General features: G+C 39.8%; 1 protein-coding gene across 1 annotated transcript; it reads right to left on the bottom strand.

Moving 5' to 3' along the window:
- Positions 1–2,589: 2,589 nt before the first annotated feature.
- Positions 2,590–10,647, bottom strand: gask1b (golgi associated kinase 1B). The gene is made up of 4 exons (XM_022210982.2): positions 9,539–10,647; positions 8,239–8,456; positions 6,416–6,642; positions 2,590–4,070 (listed from the first exon to the last, which is right to left on the bottom strand). Exons 1-4 carry the CDS (start codon positions 10,425–10,427, stop codon positions 3,863–3,865), a joined length of 1,542 nt encoding a protein of 513 aa, XP_022066674.1. The 5' UTR covers positions 10,428–10,647; the 3' UTR covers positions 2,590–3,862.
- Positions 10,648–11,438: the final 791 nt, after the last annotated feature.

Here is an 11,438-nt window from a genome sequence, read left to right as displayed (position 1 = left end):
GGCGCTGAGAGGCTACGAAATGTTTTAGATGCTTCCAATACTAAATCCAAGGGTTATTAAGGCCTCTTTTATTTAGCAGCATGACTTGCGGGCTAAGCTTCAAAGAAATATTAAATTCGTCGGGGAGAAATGTAAAAGTAGACACATCCTATGAGTGAAAGAGGAGCTGCGACAGAGCTTGAAAAGATACACGTCTGTTTTCTCGCTGATATTTATAGTAGATAAGAAGACTTATTTATATTTGTCCTTAGAGGAATCAGCGGCTAACCTTTAACACAACTCCAAATAATGTTTCATACAGATTCGGATTCAGGCATTTTAGTTTATTTTGAGGCATTTTATCCTTTAAGAACCGAGGAAGAAGGAATAGAGTAGGGGAATGAAGCACAGTAGATACCATTTAAAGCAGGGATGCACTGCCATGCATAACTGTGGTGTGAGTGCTCACCAGCTACCTGTTTCCCCCTAGTTTCCAGTGATTATGCTAAGCAAACTAACCAGCTGCTGGCTCCAGCTTCATATTTGAAGAGCAGACATGGTACAGTGGTGTTTTGGATTTCTTGGTTTTCCTCCAAAATATCAAACTATTTCTTTAACTCTGCAGCAATGTGTCCCTGAGTTGAATCTGCTTGATTGTGTATTGTGTATGACACACTATTAACGAAGAAAAAGAACTGATTTACAGCTTAGAAGCATAAATATCGGTAGGCAGTGGAGTCGAGTGTTTGCCAATGGCAGTAAACGGGAAAACTGACATCACTGTAAGCTGGAGTGATTATCAGAGCTCATCCAAGGTCATGAGAATAAAGAGTTCCTCTGTTGGATGCTGTCTGGAGTCTGACCAGCAAACAGCCAGCTGGGCACAGCTGAGATGAGCCATCCCATATTATTCTCATCCACTTCCTCAAAGACAAAATGTTCTGTTTCCCAGGAAGAACAAAACTCAGACTGCACTTCATAAGAAGAGGCAAATAAAGAAAGAGAAGAAGTGCAGACACTAAGGCCATTAGTTGTCTAAACAAGAGTGAACATGTCGCAGTAATTTTATACATTCAACAAGCCTATTCCTTTAGCTTACCCTTGCAAGCGTTCTTGCAAAAATGATCCAATTCACCGGCTTATTAAAATCACAAACTTTGTCAGCGCTCAAGCCAAAACCTGCTTGATGAAATGTGAAAGCTGAAGCACAAAGCCAACTGCTTCTTTAACGTATTTAAATCTTCACGCTCTGCTTGGGGATGTATGATTTGCAAAACACTACATTTTCTTGGAGGGCACGAGCACGAGAAAATTATCTCTCTTTTCCTGCCATTAAACTTTAATTTTAAAGTTAAATAATTCATGTATTAGTCCAGATTTCAATACAGTTTATGTGTTTTGCTAAATGGGCTTTAACCAGAGATACAGCAAAGATGATATTTTAAATAATTAAATTAGTTCATATTATTATAAGTATTTTACTAGGGTTTGAAATTTCCCAGAGTCCCAACTGGTGTGGATGCTCTGCACAGCTATACTCCTTTTTAGGGCCTTTTTAAATACCTATGAAACAAACAATATGTACTGTGCTAATTAGTGAGCTCTATAGTCGCTGATTGTGTTACTTTTGGACGGAGACCAGCTTACTGTTGCTCTTTGTTTTCCATCTTTGTGGATTTGAAGGATTTTCATTTTGTGGTTGTCACATTTTACTCAATATTTAAGTGCACGGTTTTTGCTTTCATTAACCCTGTAGAACCCACTGTTGCAGAAATAGAACATCATCTAAAAAAAAAAGCAAAAATATGCATTTTTTTTCTATACATTTTTAGCATTTTTAGTTTGCTCGTCGTCTTCTATATTTGGGTTTATATGTTATTACTATTATAATTATTATTTTTAATTTGTATTTTTTAATTTTATTTTTTGCTAATTTTTACTCTATATTGGGGTTTTACAGTTTCAAGTAAAAGTGCACAATTTTACTGATTTAAAGAGATCTTTGTTTTGAGTATATGTGAGCTGACTGAGTGGGCAGTTGCTTGTAAAAGCTTGTTTGTCAAACTGTAGTGCAGCCTTTGACCTGCAGAAGTGTACACACTGTTTCTACAGTGGTCTAATTTCAGTGAGCGAGACTGAATGCAAGCAGTCAGCGAAGGTCATGCTTGCCTATGGGACTGCGTGTGCCTTCACATGTTGGTAAAAAGTCATGTTTTGTCTGTGCGTAAGCTTTTTTTTTTGTGCCAGAATATGCATGTGTGTAAAGAAAGTAAGTTCCGCTGTGGAGCATGCTGGGAACTACAGAGGTCCGTCTAACACAAACACACGCAGGCATGAACCCCACTGACGCACTAATGCGGGTGCAAAGGGGTTAAAACAACAGCCCAGTGAATGCACGGCATGGACAGGAGAAAATAACTCACAAAGCCCCATCGACTCCATTTGTGAGAGCCCAAAGCACACAGTTTACGACAGCATGAAAAGCAGACGCGGTACTCTGGCTCAGATTTCTTAGCTACAGACTATTTCTGACTATGCTTTGACTGATACCCAGTAGAGACAAGGAAAAAAGTGTATTTGATAATCTATTCTTATTGATTATTCGTCACTTTAATACTTTTTTGATGGTGGCTTTGTCATACAAGACAATATAAAAGGCAAACATCTTTTATAATCACAGTAACAACAAGTAAAGTGTTATGTTTAAAAGTCAAAATCAGACAGGGAAAAGTGAAAAGAAAAAAATCGCTATCAGTGACAGGTTCTTTGAAATATCTGACAAATAAATGCTTTTATTGACAACAGCACAATCACACTTCTTTGGCAGTTACAAAAAGAAGGTACAAAAATAAATAAGCACAGTGAAAGTTACCACAGATTAAATGTTTCTGCGGTCAAATAAAAAAGAGTGCATATAAAAGAGAACAACACTGAGTGACTTCTCATCTTAAAGCTTTTCACTTGTAAATGTGCAGTTATTGTGCCCACATGTTGACCAAACGTGTCTTTATTTATAATGCTCATGATACTTCTTGTACTGATTCTTAAAAACATAAAACATAGGTGAGGTGAAGCTCCAAGGCACACAAGGTATGTCAAATTACAAAACATTTTCGTTCTTGGTGCAGTGTAAATTGCATGACCCCGGACGACCTGACCAGATCTGGGTTGTGGCTTGTTCGCTACACAAAGACGCTTTACCAAGCTCTAAATACTTACTGCCCACAGGCAGCAGAGAAGAACATGACTTACGATTTAAAGCATTCCATTCATACAAAATGCAAGTTACACCTGCTGGAAGGCCTCAGGAGGAACAAAAGCGATAACTACAGCATATTCTTTTCATAATGATGGCAGCCCGTTGGCCTCGGGGGAAGAAACAAATGAAGACTCAAACCTGAACCTAATTAGTTTCCGTAAATGTTCATTCTTTGTAAATGTCAGAATCAGTTAAAGTCTCTCTCGGTATCCCACACGAATAACAGCCTCAGTGGGTTTTTGGCAAATGAGAATGAATGACTTGCATTTACGTAGCTATTAACAACACAGCAATAGGCCCTGCATAGGCAACATGATATTTCTTATAAATATATGAAGAAAAACAGATAAATCCAGATTTTGTTTCTTTTTCTGATTCCTACATGACGTCATATTCTCTCTTTTTCTTGTGATTTAAGTGGAAAAATTGGCATAAATTACATTAAATGTGTCAGTTTTATTAAGGTTAGGATATTTTTTACCCTGATCACTTTGAAAATAAAGAGGATAAAGCTTTAGTGTTAAAGGACAGTTTGACAGATCATGGTGAAGTGACAGGGTTCAGTCCATTAATCTACTTCGTCCGTGCCTCACTAATGTGGCCACTTGATAAGCGCGAGCCTCATCACGCGTTCATCGTAATGACTTTGATTCCATGGGCATTGATGTAGGTGAGGAGGACTCTGGCTCGTCTCTCAATGACGTCGATCAGCTTATCGATGCCCTGTCGGCCGCCCTGGCTCTCCCAGTACGTCTGGTCCAGGAACAGGGACTGGAGGAGTTTCTCCCTCAGCTTCCTGCTCCTCATCACAGACACAGCCTGCTCTGGAAGCCTGGAGGGATGTACAACAAATCAGGAAGGATCAGTCACATTGGAATTCAGCTGTCTCAGAGGCAGAGCTGTGGAAATAATGTGATGAGTTCAAAATACAGAAGGTACGGCCATAGTATCCTGCGGTAAACCACCAAAAAATACAGAAAAAGCTAGAATGGCGACTAATAAATGGAACTGATGTGGCAAAAGCACATAAAACAACAACAGCTGTTGTAAGAGGACAACAGGAAGCAGATGTATTAGTAATTTAAGAGTCATCTGTTTTACACAGTAAAAGTTCTAAATGAAGTTCTCATAAAAAGGCCTGTTGGTGCAACATTTGTTTGGCCATAGATTTAACAAACATGTGATGTAAAGTCAGCTAAGCTCCAGCTGTTATGAGAGGTTGCTAATAGTAACTGGCTGCAGAACAGATCTACTGAACTGCCAAACCTGTAAGCGTAATTACTGTGAAGACATGACGAAACTAAATCAATTACTTTTCGACATTTTACCGAAACTTCACTGCAGCTCGCCTTTTTGCATTACGCAGATTGAAATCAGAATCGCTCTGGCTCTTTGCATTTCAGCAGGCAAAATGACAGTGACCCAATTACATATTCAGCTGGAAGTTTGTTTATCTAACTTGAGTAAAATGATAGGTTGCACATAATTGCAGCTCAAAATGTGCCGCGATGCACTGTTTGTGGTAGTTTTTGACATTTTTAAAAGCTTTTAAGTGGGTTAAAGCTCCTCTCCTACAACAAAAGTATCAGCAAAGATGAAAAGGGAGATCATCATGTGAAGCTGTGCAGCAGCTGGTTGTGGCACTCAGGTTTGGAGTTGGCTCTCGGCTTAGTCATCTTTTATTTGTTTTAATATGAATGTGGTGAAATGGCGCCTCGTATTTCCAGCAGGAACAAATCAGAGCTAACCATGTTTAAGCAGGACTGCTACTCTAGGTTCTCAGTGTTAATGGTAGCCAGCTGTGAATAAACAACATTAAAAGTTGTATTTGATGCTTGTTTCGGAGGTGCTAGTTTGTGGCTTCTTTTCAAAGTTTTAATTGGGTTTTATTGCTGCCTGAAGACGAGTTGGATTTGTTCATGGAGGCAGGCTGAAAAACATTAAGATGGGACCTGATGGTGTTGACTTAGGAGATGGCTGGGGAAGATGGGGAAATTGCTAAAGTACTAATCTAATTAATTTTAAGCAGCTGAGGTTTCTAAATAAACTGCAACACTATGTGAGATAAAGAGATAAAAACCCTCTCAGATTTATAACACTGAAAGAAGTGAGGTATTAATGGCATCTTGTGATCTTGCGTCATCTCATGACAACTAAATTTAGCCTTCATATCTGATATGAATCCCAGAACAGGAGCTCCAGTTTTGCTGAGGATCACAAGGATCTGTGTTCAGGGAGGAGACACGAGTGGCCTTGCCAAACCGCAATTTCTCCCCTGTCTCCCCAGTGGTATGACTCACTGATTTATTGATCAAAAGACGAAATGAGCGCAATGTTTGTGCAGCGTGTGTTTACACATCCACAGGCGTGTAAGGCATAAACAGAAAGAAAAGCGTTCTAATGTTTTACTCGAACCCCCACACTACCACGCCTTGACTTTGTTGAACCACATCTAAATATTTACTTCAATTTTCAAAATCAGGTAAAAGTGGAGATTTCAGAGGATGTAGCAGGTCAAGATGAAAAAGTTACAAACAGGATTTGAAGATTTAAGAAAGACATTTTGTTGTTTGTAATAACTGATACAGATGTGTTTGTTGATTATTTTCCCACAAAATTCTGAGTTTTTTAACTGATATGGCAAAAATCCAACGCGGAGATTCCAATCTGCCTTGTCAGCTCTGCATGCTGGAATTTTTCAACTATGCTGTCACAAGGGGGAGACCAGAATTTGAAGAACAGCTACAGAAAACAACCAAATCCCAACAGATCCTTTATAATGCAAGACACTAAAAGAAAGAAGTAACCCTCACTGTGGACAGTTTTTAGCTCCAAAAATAAGCACTAATAAACAATCTGGTCCTGATCAATGATGCACTTTGTCTTTAAAAGCCTGATAAATGTTATTTTGCTTCATCTCTCGAGATTAGAACAAGTCTGTGCAAATACTGTAAATGTTTCTTGAGTAAAAAAGTCAACAGCAATGTGTATTACCTCAAATAAATACATGGTGCTGTTGACTTTTCACTTCATATTTATCACAATCTATTATTTAATCTATAGCTGTGTGTTTAATACGTGAATTTAACATAGCCTTACTTTATAAAATAAGGCAAACGTTGAAGTCCTCAGAATTTATTACAGGTTTTAGGATTCTTTTTTGTGATCCAAACTTACTCCTTGATTCCCTCCAACAACCGGAAGTCCAAGTTGTCCTCATTGCGGTCGAAGAATCCCTTGTTGTCAGCGAAGACCAGGTGTCTGTTGTCGTGACCCCTGTGGATGATGTTTTGCAGTTGCATGTGGTTTTGGTCCCCACATCCAGCGTGGAGGCCCAGTTCAACACACGCGTCCTCCAGCCGAGGCCTGAAGCCACAGCAGCCCCGATCCAGACGGTTGTGGATCTAAAAAGGCAGACATTCCTTCAGAAAACCCTTGTTGTAGGTGTCTTGAGAGTAGACGCACAGCAGGGAGTGGTATTTATCTATTTTCAGACTGGCATTGATGGATTTATTCTCTTTCTGATCACACTGGCAAGCACAAAGGGGTTTTTTTATCGCCCTGGACAAGCTTGTTTTGGAATTCACTACCTTCCTTTTACATGATTTCCCAGGCTATGCAATCGTTTTAATACAAGATAAGATAAATGAAATGGTTTGGCAAAGCAAACGTATCCAGCAGGTTGGTCTTCGTGGCAAAACGGCATCTTGTTCATGTGAAAAATATGCATTAGATTCCCAAATTGCTGCCGTCACAAGGGACTGCCTTTAGTTTATCAGGCAGCACCTCCTGTCAGTGACACTTGTTTCTACTCCACAAGGAAAGGCAACCGAAAAAACAATTCATTATTTACCTTGTAAGCTAAATTGTTTGATTGGTGGAGGTTTTAGATCCTGCCACTACAGTGGGATGATTTCATTCATTTCATATGGGAGTTCTGCCACTAACAGGCACTTTTTTTTTTAAAGAAACCTGGATAAGTGAGCATCCACCAAAGAATTACACATAACAAAATGAAATACACCCAGGATACCTATCAGTCAAGCCAGGAATGCCACTAAGCTTCCCTCTGTAGTCTCAAAAAAAAGAAAGACAGTCTGTTGGTTTTTACTTTGGATTTTTGTTTGACTTTAACTGAGTATCGAGGAGCATTCAACAACACAGATGTCTGTTAAAGGAGCTACAACTGTCACATCGATCTGAGTATTTAGACGAGATGTGTTTGCTTTCACAGCACAGCCTGAGACGGTCAGGTCAAGATAAAAACGTTTCTGTCTGCGATACAAACAGATGTCATTTCTCTGTTATTCAATAACAACCCAATTAGTGTAATGACTACATTATGTTCAGTTGTTTGGCGAGATGCTTCATTTGACCTGTGGAATGTGTTTCTCTTCTTGCAAAATATGGATTTTTCCTTGTTAGTTTATTTTTATGTTGAATGACAAAACATGAATGATCTTGAATGAAGGGCCAAAGCTGTTACATTATAACCAGAATAGACTATTTAAAAGCTCCGAATTGGTTATTGAGGTAACTATTTTGGAGTAAACATTTAAAGCTTTCTTTGTAATTTCGTTGTACACAAAAGTGTGCAATGACAATAAATTTCTCTGACTCTGACTCCGACTCCCTCTGCTGTGTTTGCTCCATCAGGATGAATTATGGAATTGTCAGGGGTTGTCGCCACAGTGCCAAAATCTGCTCTGAGAGGCCTCCCACACAGGAAACAAGACATCTATTCAGCCAAAGGACAAAACCTCTGAGAATATTTAGCCTGTTTTTCAGAAAGAAAAAATTTAACAGCTGCTGGAGCATATTGTTGCTGTCGGACAAAAGAAAGTTTTTATGAAGAATTTTAGGAATTCAGATAAGGCTTTAGCAGCACAAAGGCAAACATAAGAACAGAGAAAAACTTCAGTCATGTTTGTCTGCACTCACAGAAATACGGATCGTATGAAATCACAGTGAGCTTTGATTTATCTGACTGACTTTGTTACCTGCAACAAGAAGTCAAACAGAGCGAGTTTGCTCCACTCATAGTGGTGAATTGTGGAGCAGCCAGAGTCAGGCTTTGGGATGATGTTTTTATGCCAACACCTCTGTTTCAGGGAGCTCTGGTACTCCCCCCAGGTCATCCTCACAGTGGGCCAGCCCGTAGCAAAGCCTTCTGGGTACAGAGATGCATCCCATGACACCACTGGACAGGACAGGCCATCTATGGAGGGAGGAAAGAGAGATTATATCGTCACATTTGAGCAACTGTTCTATCTTAACTATTTTTTTCATCTTGGAAAAGCAATATTTTCTGAAACACATGAAGGATGGAGCACCGAATGCCAGAAAGGACTGTAGATTTCACAACCCATGTTCCAAAACTGAACCAGTATATCTGTTTGGCTACTCAGCAGCTTATTTATAAATGCAGTCAACTAATAAAATGTAAAAGCATTCAAATATATTCATTATGGATGGAAAATGGTGATGTAAGGAAGAGAGAACAAAAGATAGAGGATTGTGTTCACCTGCTGTGTGCCCCTAAAACCTATTTTTATCATCTAGAAGAAGTCAGTACAGACTGTGCTGCCAGCCTCTGTGGTTCTGTAAAGCTGAATTTAGTCTTTTGTGCAGCAAGAACCATCCTGTAAATTCAGAAGCACTATTACATTGTTGGGTGCTGGAGACATAGCACTTTAGTCTGGTCAGTAGGTTCTGGGTCTCCATAACAACATGCTTGACCAGAATGCAAAATGTGTATTCTGTAAGTTGTATGTCTCTTTTGCTCTTAAAATATGTGGATTATGTTTATTGTACATGTTGGCCTTGAATATGACTGGACTTGTTGACCTCTAGGTACAAATGCTGACTCATGGTCTTGAGTCCTCCTGTTGCAATGTTCAAGTAAAATGTTCAGTGTCTTTCTCAAGAGCAATGACCTGTTGATGATAACAAGCTCAGAATGTAATGACTGTGACACACACAAGTGGCATTAAATGACTGAAGGCTCAACACAATATTTACAGGAGGTTTGTACTGCAGGATTAACCTGTTGTTTACAGATAACCATTTATACCACCATATGATGAAGCTGCATGGATTTACTGAATTAGGGTTAGTAAAGTTTAGTCCCTTTTTTCCACACGGGATGTGCAGTAATTTGCATTTTGAATGCTGAGTGTCTAGAGTGTTTTACTAAGAGTCCCATTAGAAACTGTTAGAAAATGATTGTCCTTATATAACCCTCCCTCTTCAACCCACAGTCAAAAATAGGAAACTTTGTCCTGATGCATCTTGACCTACCGTGTAAAAAGCTGAACTTTCTGCTTACAGCTGGCAATGTCCGATTGAGCCCCAGCACCCTGTCCAAATGGAAAGCAAATACCTCCGTGTTATCCACGGGACTGTGGATGACTCCACACTGCCCTCCGCACACGTTGAAATGTTTTGTGTGTTTCTGGTTGACCGGTGGAACTTTTGTCTCACCCTCAAATATCAGAAGTGATGGATTGTCTCCATGAGAGACTTCTCTCATGCGTAAAACTTTGGCATCCGCAAGAAAGCGCATGGTTTTCACGTCCTGTGCACTGAACCATGGCGGTGCCATTCGGCTGTAAATTCTGATTGAACTAATCTGAGAGTCTGTTTCTGCATCTTTATGAGATTTCTGAACTATATCCACTGATTTATAATCAACATCCCTGGTTTCTTTCCAGGACGTCCTGGGTAGAAAGTTGTGCCTAATCTGGCCGGTGTCTCGCTCCAAAGTGCCAAGTTTGTTCTGCGTAAAAGACGGATTGTCTGTCTTATTCCTTCTCACTTTTCTCCTCAGCTTTGGTCGGATTGTACCTCGGATATGAGCTGGTTTGAGACGCTTGGACTTAAGCGTTATGTACACCACGTTGGACCGGGTCGGGAACACAAAGCTCGCACCGGTCTGCAGGTCAGCGGAGTCCGGCAGCGCACCGTTAGTCTCCAAATGATACAATCCACGGGCGTGCCGGTTCTTGTCCTTATCGATCCTTCTGCCCCGGTGCTGCTGTGAGTATCCAACTTGTGAAACCACGAAGAACAAATAGACAACACATACAGACGCAATTATCAAACTTCTTTTTGAAAGAGGACACCTCCAAAAGTTGCTGGACAGTTTTAGCAAAGGGAAGCACAGCCAGTGAAAGCGAGACTTCCCCATTAGAACTTATGTCATTATCACGGGTGAGTCTTTTTTTGGTTGCGCCAAACTCAAGCTAGGGAGGAGCGCATAACTTCCGAAAGTCATTTTGGAAGGGAGGATTTGTGGCCATAGAGCGCAGGGAGACAACTGCGCAGTGGATGGACAGGCTGGGAAACCACCCAACAGCCAAACATGAAGAAACTTGAATCCTCTAAGATTTTTTCTTCTTCTTTCAGGGACTTTCAGGTAAAGTACCTTAATAAGCACTTCAGGGACACCTGATAAATGTTTTGTATGATTCAATTAAGTCCTGAAATTAGTTGGACATCCCCCGAGAAAGCACTGGGTTTTAAATTTAATTACGTATCCTTAAAAAAATAGTGACATTTTTTAAAATATACAGTCGTCTATAATATTTTGCATAGCGTCCTATTTAGACATTTCAACTCAGCAGGCACCTCTTTGCTCTGAGCTTTGAGGGATATTATGGGCTTCATGGAAATATTAAATAATCAAATTTAAATACAGATTTCCGAGGTGAGGGTGATCAGTCTTTAAAGGAAAGAATATTTGACCCTTTAGGCCTTAGTGTTTCTACGCGTTTTAGGCGACATCTAGTGGTTAATTCACCTGATTCTGGATTCTAATTCTGAGTGTAGAGTAGAAAAAGGAAAACAATTAACAACAGGAAACACATATTTCCTCGACTAGTAGGGAGATGTAGGCAAGGCGCAGGAGCCACAGGATTTCCTGATCTGAGTAAAAGCAGATTTATATATAGAACTATTGTCTTTGTTCAGAGTCCTTAAGTGCAGAGAAGTGCTGTCTTCCTTATCATGCCAGGCTAAAGAGTCATCAAACATAAAAAGGAGAGTGTATACATATACATACATACATACACACACACACACACACACACACACACACACACACACACACACACACACACACACACACATATATATATATATATATATATATATATATGTATAGAAAGTACTACATGCATACATATATATGCTACATGGA

Source organism: Acanthochromis polyacanthus, chromosome 10, assembly GCF_021347895.1.
Source record: "Acanthochromis polyacanthus isolate Apoly-LR-REF ecotype Palm Island chromosome 10, KAUST_Apoly_ChrSc, whole genome shotgun sequence".
NCBI classification, from domain to species: domain Eukaryota; kingdom Metazoa; phylum Chordata; class Actinopteri; family Pomacentridae; genus Acanthochromis; species Acanthochromis polyacanthus.
The sequence above is the reverse complement of the archived record's forward strand: the minus strand, read 5'-3'. Positions and strand labels throughout refer to the sequence as shown.

What these genes read in the sequence shown, in the direction of transcription:
- gask1b (XM_022210982.2), bottom strand. Translation starts at nt 10,427, where the DNA reads ATGGGGAAGTCTCGCTTTCACTGGCTGTGCTTCCCTTTGCTAAAACTG. An exon ending in AAAGTTCAGCTTTTTACACG is followed by an intron (nt 8,457 to 9,538) that starts GTAGGTCAAGAT and finishes CTCCCTCCATAG; the next exon opens with ATGGCCTGTCCTGTCCAGTG. An exon ending in TTGTTGGAGGGAATCAAGGA is followed by an intron (nt 4,071 to 6,415) that starts GTAAGTTTGGAT and finishes ACATCCCTCCAG; the next exon opens with GCTTCCAGAGCAGGCTGTGT.